General features: G+C 34.3%; 1 protein-coding gene across 2 annotated transcripts in view; it reads left to right on the forward strand.

The window, feature by feature from the left end:
• Positions 1–18,769, forward strand: part of LOC143237425 (RNA-binding protein Musashi homolog Rbp6-like) — a 229,476-nt gene extending 210,707 nt beyond the window's left edge. For both annotated transcript variants that reach the window (XM_076476664.1, XM_076476665.1), the window contains 4 exons: positions 6,002–6,055; positions 7,675–7,841; positions 8,732–8,809; positions 9,434–18,769. In XM_076476664.1, coding sequence (XP_076332779.1) covers positions 6,002–6,055; positions 7,675–7,841; positions 8,732–8,773 — 263 coding nt within the window. In that variant the 3' untranslated portion in view covers positions 8,774–8,809; positions 9,434–18,769. The remainder of the gene's footprint in view (positions 1–6,001; positions 6,056–7,674; positions 7,842–8,731; positions 8,810–9,433) is intronic.
• Positions 18,770–26,922: the final 8,153 nt, after the last annotated feature.

Consider the following 26,922-nt stretch of genomic DNA (forward strand, 5'->3'; position numbering starts at 1 on the left):
AGTGTGTTTTCTTAGATGATCTGGTGTATTTTGCCTCCGGGATGTCACGCAAGAGCATCCAGCAGAAGTCTCCCATCATGCTGGGGTTCCACTTGCCTTGGTAGTTGCTCTCCATCTTCGTAATGTCTTGGTGGAATCTTTCTCCGTGCTCATCACTCACTGCTCCAAGGTTTGGAGGGAAGAAGTTGAGGTGGGAATGGAGAAAATGAATTTTGAGTGACATTCGGCATCCCAAATCCTCATAAGTCTTTAGCAACTTCTCAATACAGGCTTGGTAATTTGGTACGCGTATGTTACCAAGGAAGCTACTGCAGACTGACTTAAATGCTTCCCATGCTCTCAGTTCCTTTAAGGTAAGAAGCTCCTCAAAATCAGTATCCTTCAGCACTTCTCGAATTTGAGGTCCGACAAAGATGCCCTCTTTGAGCTTAGCAGTACTGAGACCTGGGAACACAGTAGACAAGTGTTGGAAGGCAGCACCATTTTTGTCCATGGCCTTCACGAAATTCTTCATCAAACCAAGCTTGATGTGAAGAGGAGGAAAAAACACCTTCTTTATGTCAACCAGAGGATTCTCCTTGACGCTGTGTTCGCCAGGAACGAAAGTGCTTCTAGACCCCCAGTCTTTCTGCTTGTAATGCTGGGATACAGCTCGACTATCCCAGAGACAGAGAAAGCAACAGTACTTTGTGAAGCCCGCCTGCATACCCATAAGAAGACCAATAACCTTGAGGTCCCCACACAGACTCCACTGGTACTGGTTGTACTTAACAGCTTCTAAAAGAAGCTCCATATTGTCATAGGACTCCTTTAGATGGACAGAGTGTGCAGTGGGAATGCTGGGATATTTATTCCCGTTGTGCAGAAGCACAGCCTTGAGACTTCGCTTGGAAGAGTCTATGAAAAGACGCCAGTCTGAAGGATTATGTGGCAAACCAAGGAAAGTGAACAAGCCAGGTACATTTGTGCAGTAGCACAACTTGTTTTCCATGTCGAAAAATGAAGCAAGGTCTTTGTTCCGATTCCTGAAACTGGTGATCCTTACATCTTCCTGGACTAGGTCCCACTGTTTAAGCCGAGAAGCCAAGAGCTCTGACTGCTGTTTTGACAGATACAAATCACGAGCAAGGTCATTCAGGTCTTCTTGCGTAATCCAGTGTGGCTCGTTGCCACTTGTTCCTGAATAAGAAGAGTCAATATCTTCGGAAGAGATTGACTTGGCAGAATCTTTCCTTGAAGGCATTTCTTCATCTGATGAGGAAAAAAGATCCTTATTTACTGGAGGTGTTGGGACAGAAAGATCATCTGAATGGGGAACGGGTCTCATAGCAGATGGAAGGTTGGGATATTTGATCTTTTTTCTAGAAGATGCATTGAAACCAGTTATATTTGTTAGACAAAAATAACAATCATCTGCATGGCTTCGTGGCTCTCTCCAAACCATCGGGACTGCAAAGTTGAAAGCCGCTTTCTTGCCATTAAACCAAGTAGTTAGTCCATTGTAGCAGGGTTTACAACAGATGTGTGGAGCGCAAGATTTGTCCTGATCACCAATTTTACAGTCAAAATAATGAAAGTAGGCAGTTCTGAGGAGGAAAGTGATGGTTCGACGCTGTGCAACTGTCGTGAAGTCTCCACACACGTGGCAGAAAGAATTGGCCTTGTTGAGGCATCCTTGGTGTTTTGACGAGCTTGAAGCCATTGGAGAATCTGAAAAAAAAACAAAGTAAAATTAAATCATATGTAAGGCAATAATAATTATGTGCGTCGTTGGAAATTGTAATACAGTTATATACCCAAAAGATTGTGTAACACAATTGTCGAGGGACACCAACCTCCTGCGCTGACTGCCAGTGCACTACTGGCTGTTGATTGAGACGTGTTGGCTACGCTTAACTGCCAAAATCCGTCTTGATATATAGCTATATATATATATAATGTAATGCTATCACTTATATTTATTGCATAATAACTAAAAAAGAAGACATAAGTCACACAATATTAGAAATTAGCCCTGAATGCATATACGCCTTTATGTACAGTGTGTGTACAAAATGTACAGTATGCATATCTAAAAAACTAGAGGTGATGAGTAAAAACGGATTTCAAATCTGAATTCAGCAAATTAGGTTAAAACAGCTATTTTTGTGCTTGCCTCAATTTCTTTGTAAACCAGTGTTATAAGTCGAGGTATATACTTCCTTTAACAACTTTTTGGCTTGTTCTTAGTATGTAACTGGACAATATAAGTTATAAGTCAAGGTGTATACTTCCTTTAACAACTTTTTTCCAAGGAAGAGAGCTTGTTACAAAGGCCAACAAAAGTAAAAGATTAATCTTAAGATCGGCAGTTTATTGCTTTAACCAGTTTAGTTTTCTGTGCCTTTTGCGATTTATTACATGATTCAGTTGCTCCTAGATCACCATTAAGCATCGTTAACAACGTTAATATTCTTCCGATTCGTAGTTTATATTAATTTATGTGTAGGGAGTTGATTAGAGTGGAGAGAAGAAATCTAATTCACATGTACCTTCTGCATAACTGAAGATAACTTCAGTATACACCAGCATCTCACGAATTATACATTTTAACTTAACTCTTTTGAAGTGAGAATTCTATTAGTACCAATACTAAATTGCTAGGCTGTATATTTTTATTACCATTACTATTTAATAGCCGAGACGTATTTAATTATCCCTGAGAATATTCTTTCTAAACTAAGCGTCTATTTATCCTATGGTGTCATTATCAGCACTCTATTTTGTCTATGTATTTTCAGTACGATAGTGATTACTACACTTAGTTGGCAAGCTTCTACTTTATCAATTTACTTGCTAAACACTAGGTAGTCAAAGTGTACAATCATGTAAACAAATTCTTAAATTTCGTTTTAACCGCTTTTTAGGTTTTGCTGAATTGTATTCATAACTGATTCAATAACTTCCTTTAAACATACTTTTAGTTAATTAAGGCTCACTTTCAAGCTTCAACAATTACTCTCTCTAACGCCACATGTGGGAGTTACGCACGTTGAAATGACTTTGAAGAAACAGTTCAGTGACAGTTATAACTTTATTTATTTAAATAAAGAAATATCTCTCTAAAGCATGTTTTGGTAAGATGTTTTGTAAAAATACAACTTTTCTACAATGTTATAATGTGATTTTTAAATTTAACTTAATTTAGTTTTAGATTTGATTCAATATGTCATTATTATGGTAAAAGTCTCAAACTTTAAAATGTTAGAAAGAAAAGAAAATGAAAAGTTGATTCATATGTAGCATCTATATTACTAAATATAACTTATACTAAACTTAGAAACATGCTACAAGTGTCATCTTTGTAGCAATATCAAAATGAGCTATACACTTTATGATCCACTCTTAACATTTTAACATGAACTTTAATTATTAAAAACTCACAAGTCCAGTTTTTCAGATTCAACAGAAGAAAGAACGTCATACAACAATTGTATTTTTATAGTCAAGAATATAATGCATGAGGAGTAGTTTGGTCATTTCAGACAAAACTTAAGATTTACATTCGAAGTGTCCGATCAGAAAGTAATTTGACAAAGTGTGTTTTGAGCTAGTAATTCAGGAAAATAAGTTCAATAAGGAAATAAGTTCAATCAGAATTAAAGACTGCTGGAAGTTCGTGTTTACTGTTTTACAGGTAACAACCAACGCCCTCTAACTATATACCAAAACAGAAAAGCGTGCATAATAAACATGGTTACCAACTTCGTATCACACCAAATTCCAGTAAAATAAAGAAGTCATTTCCAGATTTAAATTGATTACGGGGTAAAGGGGATACTTCACTTTATACGAACAACTTGCCCAATGAAATGGTGTGTCCCTACAGATTCTAGCCATTGTGACACGGGCAACATGTTTAGCATCTGGGTTTAAAATGCGTATGTAAAGCCTTTCAGAGGAATGATATTTGCGTAACGAAATTGTTAAACAACGTAAAGTCAAAGAAAATAATATTTCGATAAAAAGGACTTACAATGTGTCCACAGAATGGGAAATATTGTACTAAATATTGAAAATCAACTCTAAAAATATTTTCAACAAAGATGTGTTCCCGTCAGTGGTACAACACTACGTCTGCGGACTTACAACGCTATAAACTGGGTTTCGATACGTGTCGGGGGCAGAGCACAGATAACCCATCGTATAGCTTTGTTCTTAATTACAAACAAATGAAGCTGTGAATATCTTCAGGCAGTGTTAAGAAGACAATAAACAATAGGTGAATATAAAAAAGGTTTATAAGGTTCGAACCACACTTCAAAATCAATGGAGCTTGCTGTGTCGGACAATTGTGTATGGTAGCAGTCATCAGAATGGGCGTGTTTGACGATGTAGGCAGCAGTTACAAGAGAAGTACGATACCTGGAACAAAGTTCTTATAAAATGCAGTTTACTACAAGTATGCAAAGAAGTGAGTTAATTGGATGTTGATCATTCATGATATTGTAATGACTGAGGATAGTATATACTATGTTTAAAGTTTTCTCCTGACCTCACATTTCTTTACCTATCAAAATACAGTTTTATGCACCTCATTCTTTCATTTAAGTATGTCTAAGTGATAGTATTCGAATTATTTAACAGGACAAATAAAATTACCTTTCCAAGAATTCTTTATTAGTATCGTAATAATGATTTTTACCTGTAATCCTATGACTTGAAAACAACATGGACAAGGAAAACAAATGGTACCAAGACCATAAGCCCATAAAGGTTTTCATTACTAAAGTTAGTTATAACACACGAACACATCATATTGATCAAATTATTATAATTGATTTTAAAAAGCGCATTTACATTGGATGATTGTTTAAAGTCTTGTTTTAAATATTAAAGATTTGTTATTTTTTGTATTTTTTCAGGAGTTTTTAAAAGACAAGTGACAGATTAATGTTGAAACTACGTATTTATAAACCATTTACTATTTCGAAGAGTTAATCAAAATTATTGGAATGGAAGTTTAATAGTCCTTAGGAAACAAAAGGTACTTTGACTATATGTTATATCTGAGACAAACTGAGGAGGAAAGAGAGAGGGGTAACGATCATCCTGTTACTTGTACGTATGTTATTTTTTTAAGATATGTTTTGAGGTTATTTTCCAGAGAAAATAAACAACTAATTCCAGAGATTTTCATTTAGAGAATACACACTTGTTGAAAATGTAAAAGACTATAATGGTAAGATACTGATTAATAATTTTAACTTCTTCTCAGGTCCCTCATTCTAAGAATATAATGTTTTTACTGGAACGCTCGTGATTTAATTTCACAAAAGTTACCGGTATCTGTAGTTAAAACATAAGGTTTAACTTTAGAGCGTAGGTGAAACTATGCTCTATCTATATATATATGAGGAGAGTTCAAGATAAAAAACAACAGAAAAGAGACTTTCTATGCCATATTCTACATATGAGTAAACTGCGGATGACGGGTGTTCAGGACAACAAAAACGTGTGGTCGACGAAACATTGTTCCCATTTATTGGTTGATGTTCTCTTACAATATAATAACAGCAGACCCCATAATGATCATCTTAAAAAGACTGCTGTTCGTTAGTCTGGACAGACAATCCTTCCTCGTTTCGCATAGTATTGACTTAGCACTTTATCACTTTAATATTTTTGTGCTTTCAAAGACAATCTGCATATACATTAGTTGAGATAATTAATATTCCTAGGGTATGTGTACACAAATAGATTCGTAATACCACACTGTACGTTAGTGAGCTGGTACTATAAAGGAAATGCATCAGTTTTAACGAGAACTTGGCTGAGAAGCGATATCTGATTGTCCACGTCATCGACACCATTGGTAACATTTATTTTTTCGTTGTAATCCAACGTATTGGGTCAAAAGGAAATAAAATTATGATTCTTTATAAATAATCGTTTTTATTAGCTTACACGTACACGGTAAACTTTCTGTTAGTGACTTCTAATATTCTGTCTTTGTCTACAGTGGAACTAAATGGCCAGCAGACTTCAACACCGATTCTAACTCAAGCACTATCAGGTATGGGTATTTTCAGTTGTGGTTAGATCAAAATAAATGACTGTATTCGTTGGAATAGGAAGCTTTTGTTGATATTTTACTGTTTGTTTAATCTTCCAGCATCACGAAAGTAGCAACAATTAAGTAGTGTTTCTTACATTGACTTTCTGGTTAGTTTGTTCACAAAGTAATTCTGAAAAATAGAAACTTTGTCTTATGGGAGATGCACTGTATCAAATACAAAATCGCAGAGAAAGGACTAGTTTCAGTGAACTATGTATTATTCAAAGACCGCGGTTTTAGAATGAAAATTGCATTTGTCATTTACTCCTGTATTTTACAGTATGAAGAAAAAATATTGATCTGAAGGTATATATGTGTATATGCGCGGACGTGCGTGTATGTGTCTGTATGCTAAGGATAGTCGCACTTTGTACGAACAATGTCCAGACCTCGTACTACCGTTGCAACTACAATCTTCATCATCAACTTTGCTTAGTTTCATGGCGATGGTTGTCCCTGTTTTCAACGTAACTAGTTTTTTGAAGGATGGTGAGGTCAATCGTGGACCACTTTTCCTGGTAAATTTTACACTTATCCTGCAGTAGAGTACTTTAAGACTACCCTTGAATAAACCAAAGACAGAAAGTCCATTAGACTTGACAAGTATGTGGTTGAATGGGATTGCTATAGATACATTACTAGATGAAAACAGCCGTTAACTACCAGGAATGACTAAAGGCTCGTGCGATTCTGGCTTTTAAGTCTTCATTAGTTTCAAAACTTGGTTTTTCATACAATTAACATCACCAGCTAATATGTTCTGTTTTTGTGAAATGGATTTTTGGGTTGAAATATTTCCTTTTGGAACCTTAGCTTTCCTTCATAAATGAGGGTATTGTCCTACAGGTTGGAGTGTGATCTCATAGCCCGCTGCCCCTAAATAATACCTTCATTAAAATTACATATCTTTTTAATTACATCGTTTAACAATTTCGTTGCGTAAAAATGTTAATCTCGGAAAAACACTGCTAGTTAACAATAGATGCTTCCCAGTGGCACAACGTTATGACTGCGAACTATTCCGCTAGAAACTGGTTTTCGATACTTCTGATGGACAGAACACAGACAATTCTTTGTCTGGTTTTGTGCTCAAGTACAAGCAATTAAACTAACAAAACACTTAAGACATTAGCCTATTCATGTTGCTATTACACTGTCGAATTGTCACAACGTTTTCGCTACAGTTCGTCACTGCATTAGCAAATAAACATTGTTAAAATAGACTGCAGTTAACTTTCTTTACACACATACACATAGAGTTAGAATGAAGAATTAAAATGAAAAATCTCGACATAACAATCAAACACTGTCTTCAAAACATTTTTCAAAAAGAAATTTAGCGGTATTGTTTTAAGATAAAACAAAAATAAAACATAGGTGGCCAGGCAACCGTCTTATTTCAAAATCCACATTCATTTTACTGATACTAATAATACAGCTTTAGGCGTTAACGTGATTTCTAAGTTATTTCATTTGTGACAGTGAGTAACTTACAACAACAAAGTGCTTACATAACTGTTTTATATACACAACATTATTGTGGATAAAGTCAACTATGTGTTCTAATTTCTATTTAGTAATAAATAACTATGGGCCCACGAATTTTGCTCCACCTACATCTCCCGTCAACAACAGTCCGGGACCGATCGACCTATATAGCCCTAACCAGGAAAGTATGAACTACGTTCAAACAAATAACTCTCGTTCTCAGACGTCTGTATTTACACCATTTTCTGTTAATCGGGTAAGCGTACTTCCTCTTTACTTCCTCAGAAGAAAGTAAACTTCCGGAAAAACATCTTAGAAAATAATAAATTATCTTAAAATTAACCTAAACCTAAACAGCTTACTTGCATATAACTTAAGCATTAATAAATTATATTGAAGTTAATCTAGACTTAAATAGCTTTCCGTGAAAGTAACTTAGACGCTAGTGAACTATCTTTACTTTAAGGTTAAAAATTAACTTAAACCATCACGTAAGTAGTTTTTATCACAGATAACTAAAGAATTAGTAGCAAATAATTTTCCGTGAAAGTAATTAAAGTAATATGGTCATTAGAAATTGACTTGGAGGTTAAAATACGACGTAGCTGATATTCAGTGAAGTCAACCTAAATATTAGAAGTCTACCTTCATTATAATCTTGATGTCAGAAACTGTCGTGGGATGATTACATAGTTGTTAGTAACTTTCATTAACTTATTGCAGAATCTAGAAATTAGACGTTAATGGTTGTCCTTGAAGGTAGCCTAAACATTATTAACTTATATTGAACTGTCATAGATTTTAGTAATGTCAATGAAGTAAATCAGATCTTAGAACCACTATTACATTAACCCCTATCTCACTAAGAGCTGATTTTTTACAGCACTTTAACGTTATTATACTAAAGAAAATAAACCTTATTTTGTTTAACTTTGATTTAAAAGAACTTTGCCATTTCTGTTTAAAATGGTTGGTTTGTTTTATTTGTTTATCTTAAAAAATTGTAATGAACTCTTCTAACGCCATAGCTGACTGTGTAGCTAAGTTGGTAATTTAGGGCTAAGCTAGCATATCTATTATATGGTTCATTATACGAAAGTATTATTTTAATTCTCTTTTAAAAGTGTTTTTGTGTCTTCTTCTTAGGGCCCTCTGATTGCTGCATCTTTTACTAACGGTTATCACTGAGTGTTCGCTTTTTGATCAGTGACCAGCAACAGAAAGGTAAAGCAGAGCTTCTGTAATGTTAAACATAACAATAAAGATCAGTTTAGTAAAAATAGCTGGGGTTTTATAACATTTGGTTAATTGTTAGCCACATAATGTAAAATAATTTGTGGAGGGAAAGGTTTTTCTTAAATTTCTGAAGCACGAACAAAGACGTCTAGTTGTATTGTGTATAAGGAAAGTTAAGTGGAGTGCATAAATGATCATGTGTTTGTGAGTAGGTATTTAAATAATGTCAAGACCCAACATGGCGACGTGGGTTAAGGCGTTCGAATCCCCGTCGCACCAAACATGCTCGCCCTTTCAGCTTTGGGGGCGTTATAACGTTACGGTCAATCCCACTCTTCGTTCGGTAAAATAATATCTCAAGAATTGGCGGTGGGTGGTAATGACTAGTTGCCTTTCCTCTAGTCTTACACTGCTAAATTAGGGACGGCTAGCGCAGATATCCCTGGAATAGCTTTGTGCGAAATTCAATAACAGACAACGTCAAAAATTATGATGAATTAAAAAAAATGTTGTAAGTGAATATTAAACTTTGGTGTATGCTGTATTTAAACTTATATCATTTTAATAATTCCAAAATTTATATACAACGGTTTGTGTCTTTTTTTAAAACAGTGTTAAGTTGGATCCTCAGGGAAACGTGGAGGACTTCTAGTTTTAACCAATACCTTTCCTTGAAATGCCAAGTATGTGCGGACATAGGTGGGAAAAGTGAATAGAGTTGACTTCCAATAAAATGCACATATTCTTATGATCCTCAACAAACGAGATTGAAGGTTTATATTTCACCTAATCAAGATACTGATAGGAGGACCATATGTATATTAGAGGATGAAATTTTGTTAATTTTCATTTGAACTTGTTATACTTAATCGACAACTAGAAGCCTTGGATCCAAACGTATATTTTTTATGGATTCTTTTTTCACATACGTTATTAATGCTTTAAAAAATATGTTGTTGGGTCGACAGCCAACAGACCTAAAATTCAAGGTAATCACTCACTATAAATGATACTAATATTATCGTCATGGTACTCAAGTACTGTAAATTTTTATTCGTAATATGTATTGCAAATGTGAGCGTCTTTTCTAGACGCGTTTTATTCATAATTTTAGTATTTCATGTAACTATATTTATTGTGTTTTTGTTATTTTTAAACAATCTTTCGTTTTAAATCACCACAAGTCACTGTGATAACAGATATTTTGGGGTTTTGACCAAAATTATTTACTTATTTCACTTTTATTTTTCTATAAATATTTTCATTTAAATCAACTTTATTGGTTGAATAAAACAAATATTTGTCAATTCACACACAAAATAATTCTCAACGACAGGTTTAGTTATATAGAATTTTTAGAAAAGACTTAGGAATAAAGGTTGTTCAATTTGAATAAAGTTAAAAATATAAATAAAATGAAATAACACTGATGTGGAATAGAGCAACTAAAATAAGAAAGGAACAGTTGATCTAGGTTTTAAGAAATTTTTATTACGCAAACTTTTTTACAATATTATACAATCTTATGATTTCCTTTTTCTTCCCCCCATCCATGACACAACGCTAGAAACCTGATTTCGATACCCGTAGTGGGCAGTGCGCAGATAGCCCATTGTGTAACTTTGTGCTTAATTACAAATAAACAAACGGTTTTACTTAAATTTTCAAGTCTCAGACTAAATTTGTCTAAAAATAACCTAAATGTTCTACGTTTGAGAACAAATATATTATTTAGTCAAACTAATATTTTTTTCTTGAGTTTGGAGAAGCGAATAAAATGATACCTCAAGAGGCGAATCTCAGGATTAATACCACCCTACCAGGAGGCGAATCTCAGGATTAATACCACCCTACCAGCTACCATAAAATATTTTAGACGTTATACAGGAATTAGTTACATTCTTGTATGTTGAGAAACAATCAAGAACGTGTGAATAAACTTCAATGTCTAACAAATACAATATATGGAATGTATGAATAATATGCTTCTATTTATGAGAACTATAACAGATAAAATCTGTGCATAACGTGCTTGAATGTGTTAGAAATATTATGATTAATAGGAGTTAAGTACATTATGTGGTCTGAAAAATATAACAGTTAGAATGTATTAATCGGGTAAACCTACATATAATGTAACGATTAACTTTGTTTGTTTTCTTTACATTATAAACACCTTCTCATCAACTCAGCCCTGCTCACAAAATTTTGTTTTATTATAAAATAAATGTTTAGTATATGCCCAAAAATACATGTTATCGGTAGTTTTCAACAACTAATGACACTCTGAGTTTCAGCTATTTGTAATAACACCAGTATTTCCCTTTTCACAATGAATTGTAATTAGCGAATACAGGGGGCAGATCCACGTTTTTTGAGTTATAAATAATTTTAAAACTGAAGCAAATCTTCGACGGAAGGATAATGGGACCCATAAAAGGAAACACGTCCACTCCGTCCGTGTTAGGGCCCACGGCTAGATCGGTTAAGGCGTTCGACTCGTAATCTGAGGGTCGTGGGTTCGAATTCCTGTCGCATCAAACATACTTGCCCTTTCAGCCGTAGGAGCGTTATAATGTCACGGTCAATCCAACTATTCGTTGGTAAAAGAGTAACCCGAGAGTTGGCGGTAGGTGGTAATGACTAGCTGTCTTCCCTCTAGTCTTACACTGCTAAATTAGGGATGGCTAGCGCAGATAGCCCTCTAGTAGCTTTGCGCGAAATTAAAAAAAATAAACCATCCCTTTTTCTAGCTTACCGCTAAATTCTTTGGAAATATTTATGTTGTTATTTAGAAAACCGTGTTTTTGAACACACTTCTTCGTCTAACATGTACAAGATCCTGTTTTAATTTGATATTAGTTTGCTAGAATTATGTAGTAATCGAATTAGCAAGTTTTTATCAAGTTAATAGTGTATTTTGTTTCAGAAATAGAAAACTAGTTAAACATGTTTATCGCAAATAGGAAAAATAAGAAGAAAACTTCTGGCTACGTATTTTATTAGCTTGCATTTCCACAAACGTTAGATAGGTGAAAGGCCTACTACCACAATACTACATAAGAGGGCCATTAGCTATAAAATTTGCCTCTTATTCTATTGTAGAGTTTCTTCAGTTGAATTACAACTATCATGATGTTTTATTATGATCACTTATGCGCACTTCAGTTTATGAATTGTAAGCAATTTTGTTAAATAATCAACATCTTTTCGCTTCTCTCAACGTTTTCATCAAAACTGTGTGAAAAAGATATAGATATGCATGATAGATTTATAAGTGGCATCATTACTTTAATGATTGAAAGGTGGATTGTAGAAATTAGAGGTTCTAATCTAGTAAACTTTCAAACATTAATGTTATAATTGTTTAAATGTATGAATTTTATGTTTTAAGCGCGAAGTTTGATTATTTTAACTGTTTCCACCGTAGTGTTAAACCTTAAATTTCAGCATCATAAGCCCTCGTACTTACTGCTAAGTAACTGGAGAGCATCTGTGAAAATAATGACAGTATGGAGGTGGCGACACTTTGTGAGGCAAGATTTTCATGCCGTTTGTTATTATTACTTCACAGATCTTAGTCCTGAAATAATTAATTTATCTTCCTTAGTAAACTGAATGTCATTGTATAGCATGCTTAAATATGGATGTATTAAACTTTTCACGTGTTTTCTATTAACTTTGTCAAAGTCTAAAGACACTTTAAAATTTGATGCTTTAAAATAACAATGTGAATACATGTATAGTCAAGTATTGTGTTTTTCCGTTCATTTCTAGATGTAAATTACAGGTAAATGTTTTAATATACGTTAAATGGATAGCAATAGTGATCAAACACAGACTGTCGTTTGGAGTACGTTGTACTCAAATCAACAATATTATTTATTATGAACTTACTGTATGAAAGTTTCCTCATTTTTTTTACTATAAGTATTTTATTTTGTTAAATTTTTGTACAGAGTTTTATATCCATATGTTGTCACAGCCTTTAATTTAATATACATAAATCTACCATTTTAGGGCTTAGATTGTATTTTGTTCTGTTGAGTGGTGTCATCAGTTAATTGTTGCCGGTTTAAAAATAATACAGAGAAATAACTTATTTTAAAAGTTAAATTTATGGTGTTAAACAATGAAAACTAGCGAAATAACTAAACCAATAGATTTAAAATTCAACCGAAAGCTGACGAAACAATGGAATCAGTTGCCTTAATATTAGTGATGAAAGTTATGCTAAGTAGCAGATTTTTTCGAAATGTTTTGTTTATTTTCTTACGAATTTCAAATCAGAGGTATGAGGAAATAATATTTAATATTTTATTTTGTTTGCCATAAGTCATTGCCCAAGAGGTCTTAGCAAACTTTTTCAGACGGCCATAATGGCAGCCAAAAGTTTATATGAAATATTACTTTATGTGCAATAAAAAAGATTTACAGTCACAATATCATACGCCAAAATCTGTCGACAGAAATTAGTCTTAAATTAAATAAAATGGTTGTAAAATTTGAAGGCATGTGGGAAAATATCACATACAATTTAGCGTCACTTTCTAAGTGTATTACAACCATTATACGTTTCAGTTGGCCCGACATATCCAGATGGTTTAAGCGTTCAACTCGTAATCAGAGGGTGGCGGGTTCAAATCCCCGTCGCATCGAACATGCTCGCTCTTTCAGCCATGGGGACGTTATAATGTTACGGTCAATCCCACTATTCGTTGGTAAAAGAGTAGCCTAAGAGTTAGCGGTGGGTGGTGATGACTAGTTGCCTTACCCCTAGTTTTACACTGATAAATTAGGGACGGCTAGCGCAGATAGCCCTCGTGTAGCTTTGCGCGAAGTTAAACAAACAACAAAACAAACCTTTTAGTACTGATTTATGGCATTACATATTTTATGTCCATTTGTTACATAGAATTGGCTTCGTTCATTTATCAGTTTTTAGTTTCGGTTTGATCAAAGTTATTAATAATTAGGTCAACTGATTTAGGGTAAACTAAAATTCACGTTTTAAGTTTATTGTTACATTATTTAAAAAGTTCAGTGTTTTAACATAATATGTTATTTGAAGAAATTTAATAGCTTTTATCATTCACAGGTGCGATGATATTTAAGTTTTTACGCATGAACTTCTATTGTTTAGAGTTAGGCAGGAAAGGTGAAAACACGTATTCATAACCAATCAAACGTATGAAGTAATGGTTACATATTTTTAAAAAAGTAAAAAAGAGGTAATCCTTCAGTTTGTTTTAAGTTGAAAAAGTCACTTATTAATTCAAGAAATAGTTTAATATACTCTTTATTAAAAGTATTCGTCTCATGGTACAATTTAAAAATTTAAAAATCAGAACAAGAGATGGTATCAAAGATAAATTCTGATCATTCCACATTTATTTACAGAATACCAACTGCATAGTGCGGAATTATTCAAAACTTTCTGTGCAAAGTAAAAATGCTAGAAACTATACTTGCCTTTCCCTGTTCTACAAGACACACAAAATAAAATATAATTTTTAGGATTTTGCTGTAATTTAATAGTAAACAGTGAAATATCTCAGATTTATGAGATTAAAATACTGAAACTTGTATGAGTTTTTACGAAATTCTCTATCTGTTACTTTCTGTTAAATTTATTTACAGTGTAAAACGAATAAACAAGATGCATATGAGTATTAATAATCATGTATGAATTAAATAGGTAGATAAATATGAAGAGCTTATTCGCAAAACGTTGTATATATAGTTTTACCATACTGAGAAAATCAGCCTTTTTCAGTTTTAAAAAATACTCTGAAATGGAAAAGTTGTATTTATAAAGTGAAACCATTAGAAGGTTTTATATAAAGACATAACAATTAGAATTATCATTTATAAATGTAAAAAATATTTTTCATTGAAAAGCTTTACATCCACAAGCCTTTTTTTAGTCAAAATACTCCATATTCATCAGTACAATACCATTGGACCCCAGTTTTATTGGAAATGGGGTATACCGTGTTTTGCATCTAAGCTTTTCATATATGTAAATATATTCGTTCCTGTATTTCTATGGTTTTATCTTCCAGTCGTGAGTACTTTACAGTACGGTGTGTAGAATATTCTCCGTACGAACTTATACAAAAATCACGGTTTACATTAATATTACCGTGTAATGTTATTTAATATACATATAACATTTTAAAGCTTTTCGTATTTTTTATTAAATTACATATTCTTCCTAGAACTGATAGCAAATTTTATTATGCCCTTAGTCAAGAAATAAACAATATAATAATACTGTTGCGTTTATTTCAGTATGTTTGTTACCGTAGGCATGCGTTTGAGTGAGAGTTCATAAATTAAAAGGCTATATATATTTGTGTGTAATAGTATTGGTTAGAGGTTCTTTTAAATATTTCTGTGTATGTGCTACACTTGCAAATTTCAGAATATTCAGCAACTTTCGTGGTTCTCTAGAAATCTACGCGAGTGGGTTTTATAGCAATAGAACGAATTGCGTGATAAATAAAAATCACTATTTGTCCAATGGACAAAGAATAGATCTAAAACTTGTAGTTGGTAGATATGAATTCCACACCCTTTAACTGGTGGCAATATCTTGGTACAAAATTCAATTGGTATATATATATCTGAAATTTCAAATACTGAGATTTATCTGGTGATGTTTGCTCTTAATTATATAAATATGAATATATATAGAGATTAGGATTTAATTTGTGTTTTTTATTGAAGTTGTACGCCTTTACCAAACAGAAGAAAAGCATATTGTGTGATTATTGATAATAGTTTCTCCTACTAAGAGGTAATCACATTAGACCAAGCATTATCTAATGTAGCTTTAATATGATCATGCCAAACATATATTTGTCTTTCATGGTACCAGGTTTGTGTGTGTTATAAGCACTTCAATGTATTTAAAAATAAAAACTAATGAAAACCTGTAATGAGAATCGAAACCTTGCACACGTTAATCACTCTTCCATGGTTGACATCTGTCTGACATTTTTAGCTGAAGTTGTACTAGTATGTACCTTACGTTTCACCTGAGTTTTTGTATCATATTTTTGTATGAGGACTGGTATGTTTTTAAACAGCTTGTTTAAGTTTGGTTCTAACAAAAAGATTGTTATCGTTCCAAATATGGCATTTTAAGAAGAGACATAAACAATAAATTATAAGGGAACGTCAGCCATGTGTAAGGAACGTAATTTATACGTTAATAAGATACGTACAGTTTTTGTTTTGTTTTACACTGGTTTATATATGTGTTTGAATTGATGCCTGGCTTATCCTTTCTTTATCTTTATTGTATTGTATACTATGGCTTAACATTGAAAAATGTTGACCTGCAATTTCGAATTGGGGTATATTTCCACACAATGCCCCAGTAAACAAGTTATAAGTACTTCAATTAGTTGACATCTTTAGAATATCAATTATGGGATAATTTCTAACCGAGACAGTCAGTGAGGACAAACGTGCGCTTCTGTTGTCGCGGATTTTAGAAAGCAACAAAGCTTAACGTTTCAATAAAAACGACAGCAACACTTCTTAACTGCAAACGCTTCAATCGTGTCTTTTTAGATTGGAAAAAACAACCGTGAATTGTAAGTTGCAGAATCACCAGCTCTGTTCTTTATAAAAGCAACGATGAATATTATTTGTAATATTTATCTGTAATGTCTGCATTAAGGTACACTTAATTTGTTCTTTACGGTATATTTCTTGAGAAATATTTGACATGTTTAAATTTATAAATTAGTTCTTCCTTATTTTGTATTGTTTGCCACGAGATGGCGGTTTATTATCCCTCCAAGTTAAAATGATAAGGGAGATTTAAAAGTATTGGCTGAACCTGAGGAAATTGTTATTCCTTTGAGACATTGTGGGAAATGTTTTTAGATCCAACATTTCAGGCGTCCTGTACTTACCGTTAAGTGTTACTCTTTTACTGTGGGTGAGTGGGGTGCAGTGAAAAACTTTTAATGTAAAATAACACTATAAAAAATAATTGAGCTTCAATTTTGTTGATTAGGTATTTTATAAATATATTATCCTAAAATATTATATACTTTTATTTTTATGTTTATAAACACTCATAAAAATTAATTCAAAATAACTCGCACCAAATAGAATAACTTGAGCGACATGGAAAACCGTAACGTTTGTTAAAATCATTAGCACTATTCAGATGGTTGAAGAAAACAGGAAACTAATATTAATAATCGACATTACTTTAGCCTAAAAAACTTCATTCACAGTTTGTAATTTGCCAGAAATTCATGTATAATGTTAATTTTAATATGTTTATAATCTTATACAGTTCTATTGTAATATAAGAAAGGATATTTTAGGCATTAGTGCGACAGCGTAAAATATTATGAATATATTATATTATCCATAGTTTTTAAAAGTAGGAGCTGAAAATATTTTAAACTCATTCATTTTACCACTCCCTTAGCGCCATCTCTTGACAGCTTTAGCTTGTCTTTGGATGAACTCAAATTATACGACCACACAAAAGGTTTATAAGGTGCATAAGGTGTCGACGAACATAATCAGATTAGTTAAGAACCATTTGTAACAATCAACTTTGTAAAAACGTAAGTACAGTTTTCACTGGCAAATTTTGCTCTAATACTTCAGTCATAAACTTTAACGTTTGATAATTAAACAATAATGATTTTTACTCGTACCTATTTTATTGTTGTTGACCGTGATGTTGCACTTCTTTTGTTATTAATACTGTTTTTGGATGATTTTATTTAAAAAGTCACAAGAAGGTGCTGGTAGAATGAATTGTGTAGTCTTCGTATGGTATCCTGATAATTAATGTTTAACTAATACTGTCAGGTTTTCTGTTCTCTCACCGAGCTGAATCTGCAGATTTTGTTTGTTTTTAACAGTCATTAGTTACAAAGTAAGCTTACATGAAACTACTCATCAGCTCAATTTCTACAAACTGATTACAAAGAATTCACACAGCTATAGTTTCGGGCTGGTTCAGAATAACTTACAGTTATGCTTTTTATTGTGAAACCTGGATATTGGCTTCTGAATTAAGCAAACGCTGTTAAAGATGCAATGATAATTCATTTCGCAACAGCAGTTGCTTTTAAACTTTAATAATTATAGGCATATAAATTTTTGTAACATCATTATATGTTTGAAAGCCCCTTTGTATTGTTATACGAATGTCTTCACCGTACGTCTAAATGATAGCGTAATAAAATATAATTTGTTTTGTTTTTCGATGTAATATTTATAAAGTACGAAACACTATATTTATAGTGTTGAGTTATAAGATTTGCTTATATATGGCACATTTAAGTTAACATCGATCACATGTTCAGGTTGTATATTGTCATCTTTAAGTGTTAATGTGTTTTCATGTTATTTAATGTTAATTTAGGAAACCCTATTTTAGAATTTTTTTTACCTTTCTTTACAACTTCTTTTGGAATAAAAATGTATTTGGAAACACCCTTTTCATAATTTTATTGTAAGTGGGGTATCAAAGGTTTTCATATTTCCTCATCAAAATTCTCTTGTAAGGTTACTTTTAAGAATGATAAAGTTATTGTATGTTTCTCTGATTAATGTTTCGACGATCCATTTAATAAAAATGTAATGTTTAAAATCTTATCACTTGTTGTAATTTTTCATTTTTTACCATGTGCTATTCTTGATCTTCTAGAATAGTGTTACTAAATGGCTTTAATGACAAATATTGCCCCCCGCTAGTACAGCGGTATGTCTCCGGATTTACAACGCTGAAATCAGCGGTTCGATTCCACTCGGGGGGGGGTTGGGCTCAGCAGATAGCCCTTTGTGGCTTTGCTATACGAAAAACACAGACAAATATTTTCTATGCATTATTCAGTGAAAACAGGTTATCATATAAATGAAACGATGATAAATAATGTTTGAAAAATTTGATTTTATTGGGAAAAACTCCATATAAATGTGTTTTGTTAAGTGTTTTCAATAAAAAGCTAACAAGCTAAGTTCTCATAGACTTGGGAGCAGCTTCCAAATAAAGTTTCAAATATTTTTTTTTGTGCTGGTTTCTTTAAATAAAAAAAGAAAAACATATTATTAAAATTATAACTTAAGCTACTTTCTTATTATTTTCTCATAACTAATATACTTTTTGTACATACTGTGAAATATATCGAATAAAAACCGATTTTGGTCATGTACTTCAATTAACATTAGTATTAACATAATATAATATTAACAAGTTAACATATTAGTATTAACATTGGTATTGGTTTTTTTTAGTGGTAAACAAAATAGATGAGCAAAATGAGTTAAACTCTATATCTGAGATTTTTAATTATTCACTTTATCGAATTAGTCTTAAAATAGGCTAATTACTACCTGTATTTATTTAAGAATTCATAACATTTTTAAAAATACTATTTGTTAGATATACACAACTGTTTAAGCTTAATGCAAGTTTTGTGATTTAGATATTCTTAGTATAGCACGAGTGTTAAATTTAGTTATTTTTAGAAGCGATAGTTTATCACAAGTTTATTTACGCAACTAAGTACAAATTATACCTTGTATAGTTCCATTGTTATAATTTAGCACTTGTATTATTGTATCATCATATTACAATTTTCTACGTTTTCTTCTTGTTTTTTTGATTGAGTATTATTGCATCATAATATCTGGTAGTATGTAGAGAGTTCTAAACCTCTATTACTCTATAAATACGCATACAGAATGTAGTTCTAGTTAGTTAAAAACATTTGTATATACGTTTAATCTGGTTTAATATATATTATTTTAAAACGGGTGGACTGTGCTGTTTGTTTATTGTTAAAATTTATCGCCAACAAGTCAGACATCTACTGTAAGGAATCCAGCCTGTTCATACGTAAAAACCTAACACTACTTTTAGGTTTCAGCATTAACTGAAAGCTTTTCAAAAATATTTTTATGAAGAATGAACAGAATGTAGAAGTTGTGTTGTGTTTTGTGTTTTTACATTAAACAGTTATAAAATGCAGTATATAGTTGTGTAATGTAAGTTTTGATTATAAGCGCTGTTTTAACTGTCTCCACATTCATTCAGACATACCCAGATCTTGGTTTCTCAGTTCGCACAAACGAAACTTCTGAGAGAGTCTGGTGGCAGGAGGGTACGTTTTACAAAAATGAGCAATTCAAATAGGCATATTATGTTCGTGATTCGATGTAACTATCAGTTCGTTGTATTTTATCATAACACCGGCACGTTTTGTACATCTCGAGAACCTTTCTGGCCATCCTTACAATGTAATGAAGAAAAAAGGAAAGTGGTCACGGAAACATTGAAAAAAATAATTATTCATATCACAGTTATTATAAAAAAACCAACTCCTAGAATAAAATTTATCTTTATTATTATACATAACCAATGGAACTTTAACGTCGAAAAGCGTATGTACTTGTTTTTTTTTATATCAAAGCGACATCTGCTTGTCTACCGAGGGGAATCGAACCCCTGATTTTAGCGTTGTAAATCTTTAGATTTAACGCTGTCCCAGCGGGAGAAAGCGTTAAATAGTTTATACCTTCTGATACACAAGTGTGTTGGAAATGATAGCGAATTCAACAAAATATAAATCAACACAAAATTACAGGATATTGCAACTATATAATTGTTCATACCATATTTAGTTGTTCTGAATACTATGAATTGTCAGACTGAATAATTAATGTATGTGCATTCAGATACTGATTCACTGTAAGAGAATGCTTCTTGGACCAATCATCTGAAATATATATATATATTTATTTAAAAAGTTCTTATCAATATATAAATGGATGCACGTATACTTACTATATATATATTGCTTTAAAAACACCTGAATTTGAAGGTTATACAGCAAGAAACAAATAAACATCAAAACAAAACTGCTAGGAACATAAAATTATGAACTACTTTGTATTATACATAGTACTGATACACGCTGAGCTGCGATTAATGAAATAGTAATATATTTCACTGGACATAACTCGATGTTATATTTTAAAATGTTTATATTTTCAGTGTGCTTCCACTAAATATTGCTAAAATAAAAAAATGAAATACAAGCCCCAAGTTATCTTCCAGTTTACATAAAATGAAAATATTGTGTTATTAACAAAATAATATTTGTGTAATAATATAAATTTCGGGGAATAATTTACACAGTTTGTTTTTACAGTGTGAGCTTGTGCCAATTACAAAACCATCTTCTGATCTAGTAAAACACTGAGAAACACTGAATTTCCCACACCGAAATAAACGTTATTTGTTCAAGTCTGATTTCGAAAACTATTTCCATGTTCCTAAATGTAGATACTGCCTTCTGAAGGAATAAGATATTGCGATCTAAAAGAACAAAACATTACTACCTAAAGGAAGACGATACTTCCAGCTAAAAGAACAAAACATTAGCACCTAAAAATAAGATATTGTGTTCTAAAAGAACACGACATCTCAACCTAAAAGAAAAGGAAACTGCCTAAAGGGACAAAACATTGCTAATTAAAGGAAGAAGATACTATGATCTAAAAGAATGAGACAATACTACCTATATGAAGAAGATAACTCCACCTAAAGGAAGAAGATACTGCTACCTAAAGGAATAGCATACAGTGACCTATAGAAACAAGGCATAACTATCTAAAAGAAGATACTGCCACCTAACGGAACAGGTTTGCTGAAACGAAGTTAAGAAATGTGCTCTGACTCTCACATTCCGCGCTAACAATTCTATTCTTTCAATGGTGTCCTTAAGCTCTTTAGTAAATTAGGGTTCGCGCGTTAATTTTATACCTGGGTTTTTAAGTTGTAGCTTTCATATTCTTACAGATGAGGAAGTACGAGAAATTATCTGATAAAGATTGTGTTCTTGTATTTGAAACTGTACATATAACGTCGAGAACACCATTTAATAGGGTTAATAAAAATATGATAGATTTGTTAGTTACTGTGTAGATGTTGCATTTGTGTGTATTTTTTACAACAAAGCCACATCAAGATATCTGCTGTGTCCACTTTAAGGGAACTGAAGCCCTGATTTGTAAATCCGAAGACTTACAGCTGTCTCACCGGGAGACTATTGCATTTTACGAATACAAAACTGCTGATCAGCCTCTTCTGTACACGTTAATCCCTTTACAAAAATAGTAGAAATGACCTATTGACTATATGTTGTATGAGAAATTAATAACATTTAATTTGTTCTGCTTTATCCCGAAAACGCTTTATTTAGCATCTAATCATGGCTTGAACACTCTCTCTGTAATATGAGACAGTAAATCCGCTAACTTAGAGGCACTACATGTACTTAGTTCTACGTTATCTGATATCAATAGTAACTTTCCTCATCCATTGCCAGGTGAAGCTGTTTAATTCATTTCGGATGCTTGTCAGATGCCAAAGCTTTCTTGCAGTGCCTTACATAATGTGTCTTAAATATGTAATCACAGAAATTGGCCAAGAAGTTGGAAATACTTTCATGCGATACATGATATACAAGAAAAAGAAGGGTTCAAATATTCTAATAAATTATCCAAAAGTCACGTAGAATTTCACAGGCAAAAAGAAATGTTAGAATAGGTTTATAAATCTTAAGTGATCCTAGAAGTGGTCCAACAAACCATGGCAGAGCCCACACAGTCACCTGATTTCAAACCATCTGTATAAATAAGAATGGAAGGAGGGTTTGAAAGATGTTCAGCAAATAGCAGACAGTATTTCCAATCAGGAGTGTCTATTTTTCTCAGATGACTTAAAGACAGGTCACATTTGGAGAATGTAAGAAGCCATGGTGGGATGGGCTGACCAGTGCATACAGCAATGTTATTTAAGTACAGACCCAATTCATCCAACTGCACCTGGATATGAAGGCCAAAAGGAGCAATGGCAGACCGTTTGGTCTGAAAAAGCATGGCTCATCGAGGAAGAAAAACACAACCCCAAGTGGGATGCTTTAGTAAGGAACGAAGTTTCGAAGCATATAGTGAAGACAGTTGCAAACGGCGGGGGTGCAAAGAAGGTTTATGAGACTCCATGTATAAACTCTGAACTGGTGAAATGCGGAAAGCCCCAGTGCAGAGTCGAAGCCCTGAATGATGAATAGGGTCTAGCATCTTTAAGGCCGATGGTCTGGCAGAGCCATAGACCAGTGATCCATAGGAAAGATCGAATAAGAGCACGATATATCTTTAGCATAGAACGTCGATCCGCTCCCCAAGTGGTAGAAGAAAGGACACGGAGAATGTTCAATGCTCTTGTACATTTGACCCATACCTGCTTGATGTGTGGTACAAAGGTCAGCTTACAGTCAAAGATAAGCCCCAAGAACTTTGTCTCAGGTACCACAGGCAGCACAACATAACCGATGAGGAGTTATGGATCAGGATGAATATCCCGTTGGCGGCAAAAGTGCATACAAACGGTTTTAGAGAGAGAAAAGTTAAAGCCGTTTGCTGTGGACCACTTCGGTAAACAATTTAGGGCAGTCTGTAGCTGCCGCTCAATGTACCTCTTGTTCGACGACTGACATGAGACGTGAAAGTCGTCAACATAGAGCCCGTTTGCAACAGTGATAACATTAATTTTTATTCTGAAAAATGGACACCCAGAACATAGCCCTGAGGGACTCCAAGTTCCTGTAGAGAAAAACGGGAAGGTGTCGAACCAACACGAACTCAGAATCTCCTGTCCATTAAAAGTTTTTTAATAAAAATGGGCAAATGGCCACGTAACCCATATATATGGAGGTCTCGCAAAATGCTACACCTCTATGTTGTATCATAAGCTTTCTCAATGTCAAAGAATATTGATACAAGATGGTGTCATTTGAGAAAGGCTTCTCTGATTGACGTTTCAAGTTGAATCAGGTGGCCCACGGTAGAGCGCTGTCGTCGAAACCCATACTGGTTGTATGAGAGGATGTTGTTTGATTCGAGGAACCAAACGAGATCAGCAATAACCATTCTCTCTGAGGTTTTACAGAGACAGTTCGTCAAAGCAATTGGATGGTAGTTTAAAGGAATCTTAGTATCCATCCCAGAGTTAAAGAAATGTAGGCATTAGGAAAAGCATTCTATTGCTAGATACGGTTGAAAACAACCAAAGAAATAGACAGAAAAGCAGTAGAGAGATGGCGCAGCATCTCATAGTGCATATCATCAAGTTCGACTGATCAGACCAAAGAAGCGATGATCAGACTGAAAGGAAAAAGGCAATCGTTCTTCCCGAGTCTTGATGGCTAAGAATGTGGAGGATGAAGCACAAGTGCTAAATACCTGGCAAAAGCTTTCGCCGAGAGTATTCAAGATGCCCTGGACATCAACAACTTTCTGGCCATCAGTGAGCAAGATCAAAAGAGGGACAGATTATACTGCTCTCTGACCTTTCGAATCTTGTCCCATATGACTTTGGATCTGGTGGTAAAAGATATGCTGGTTGTGAACTTAATTCAAGATTCCTTCTGGCTTTGACGTCTTACCCATTGAGAATGTGCATGGGCCGCTAAAAAGCAATGCGGTTCGAGAGTGTTGGATATCTACGGAAAGTATCTCAAGCTCGTTTTTGAGCCTTCCGTGCTATGTGGCAGGCAGGATTCCATCGTGGACGAGGATATAGTGGCAAACGTGTCGAGGGCTTAGGAATACATTGAGCAGCTGCTGGTATAATACAGTCAGTTACTGCTGCCACACAGTCGTCTATTGATGGCTTACAGACGATGGCAGGATCAAGTTCTGCGAGATCAGTAAAAGAGGGCCAGTTTGCCTGATCCAACTTCCACCGGGGCACGCGGGTCGGATGGCATCGACTACGACCAGTCTCTCTCAAGATTATAAAAAATGATCACTACCTTGTAGATTATTGTCAACCCTCCATAAAAATGGGAAAATAATGAAGTGGAAGCAAATTGAGAGATCAATAGCAGTAAAAAACTGACAGATGGAAATAAGTAGTAGAACCAGTATTGAAAAGAAAAAGGTTGTGATCAGAGAGCATACGCGCTACAGAACGACCCCTCCTATCAATATCTGCACTTCCCCAGAGGAGATTATGTCCATTAAAGTCCCCCAAAATGAAAAAGGGAGACAGCATCTGTTCAATGAGAGCATCAAGGTCTGATTGATCATATGTCTTTCCAGGCGACAGGAAGAGAGAACAAACAGTGATGGTATGACCAAAGGAAACAGGGATGGATACAGCCTCCAAGGGTGTGTCGAGTGACAAATACAGGGTGGGCACATGCTGATCAATCAACAGTGCCACCCCTCCATGCACTCGTCCATCACGCAGTCTATCATTTCTGTATAAAGAAAACTGTCAAAAGGTGACTGTATCAGCAGGTTTCAGAAATGTTTCCTGTAAGGAAAGACAAACAGGATGGAATCAAACAGCAATCAGTGTTTAGATGTCATCCAGATTAGAACGTAAACCTCGACAGTTCCATTGTATCAGGGTGGCCATTTTTATTTACGTGTAGGTGAATTGGGTGGAGAACTCTTCTGTTTACGACCACATCTTTTTTTCTTTACTGTCCTTATTCGAGGGAGGTCTATCAACCTCCATGGATCCTGTCCTTGGTCGATTTGGCAGGTATTTGCTGTTGGAAGGAAATTCCAGAGACTGAGGACGTCGTGAACGAATTATTGTTTTGCAATGTGGGGTGGGAGAAGAAAATGTTTCCATGGAAATGCCTGTACCTGGAACCAGAGGATGTGGATTTTGGATTATGGTGGAATGTATGTCAGGGACAGAGATAGGTGTTGAAGCTGATTCATCAACTTTTTAACCATGGAGGTCAGAAGACTTTTCATTTATTTGGAGAACGAATTTTTTGGAGGCACAGAGAGATCTGTCTGCACTTCCACTGTAGTAGTAGAACGGAGTGCAGCAGCATATGTCCAAAATGAAGTGGTGGACAGCAACTTGCGAGCCTCATGATAAGTAATGTTATGAATCGTTTTCAAACGCTGCACCTCTTTTTCTTCCAACCATTTAGGGCAACAATGAAAGTAGGACGGGTGAGAGCCGTTGCAATTGATGCAATGAGGACCCGTTTTACACTAGTAGGCATCATGGTCTTCGCCACTGCAACGAGCACACATTGAGGAACCACGACATGACGTCTTTGAATCGCCGGACTGTTGACACTGGAAACATTGGAGAGGGTTTGGAATGTATGGCCGTACTCTGCAATTAAGATAACCTGCCTTGATGGTGGCAGGTAGGCATGGCGACGTAAATGTGAGAATGAGATATTGGTTGGCACCATAATTCCATCTTTACGAGTGGAGATACACCTCACTGCAGAAACTCCTTGGGTGGAGAAACCAGCGAAAATCTCCGACTTTGGGATGTTCTTCAAATCCCTCTCAATAATAGCTCCTCGTGATGAATTCAAAGTAGCATGCGGTGTAACCTCATTAGGTATATCCCTAATTGCCTTTGAATGCAAGAAGAGTTCACTGTGTTGAGATGTGGATGTTTTCACCAATATATCACCAGATCGAAGCTTTATTATTGACTTTGGAGAGCCAGCAAGTCCCTCTAGTCCCTTCTGAATGAAAAAGAAATACATTTGCGCTAAAGGTTTGTCTGAAAGTGAATGCAATATAAGAAAATGAGATACAAGAGGTGGTACATATGGTGAGGATTACTATTCATAATCTTCAAGACGTGGTCGTTTACCTATAGACTATTTTTCACTATTTCATTAAGATTTTTAACTGGAGTGTCTATAATAAGGAGAGGGGACGCACTACAATGTCAAACAAGGACACTGCAACAAAGCCAGGGTTTCGTGAGCACTATACTCAAACATCAGCTTCAGACATAATGTCCATAACACCTGTTGAGAACATCCAACACTGGTTCTTGGTTGACCCTAGCCCGAGTGGACCAACCGATTGACCCAAGGGGGCACTCCAAGGCTACTCGTCTACAGGAATTCAAGGACAAAGTGGTGTGTTATGGTTGGTCCCGTTAACCACGGGTTAGAGATGATAAGATTAGGATCAGTGTAGTGTCGTGTATTATGCAATCAGGCAGAGTTGAAGAGAAAAAGAGCTCAACGGGCTTGAAAGTG

The sequence above is a fragment of the Tachypleus tridentatus genome, chromosome 13 (genome assembly GCF_004210375.1).
Source record: "Tachypleus tridentatus isolate NWPU-2018 chromosome 13, ASM421037v1, whole genome shotgun sequence".
Lineage (NCBI taxonomy): Eukaryota > Metazoa > Arthropoda > Merostomata > Xiphosura > Limulidae > Tachypleus > Tachypleus tridentatus.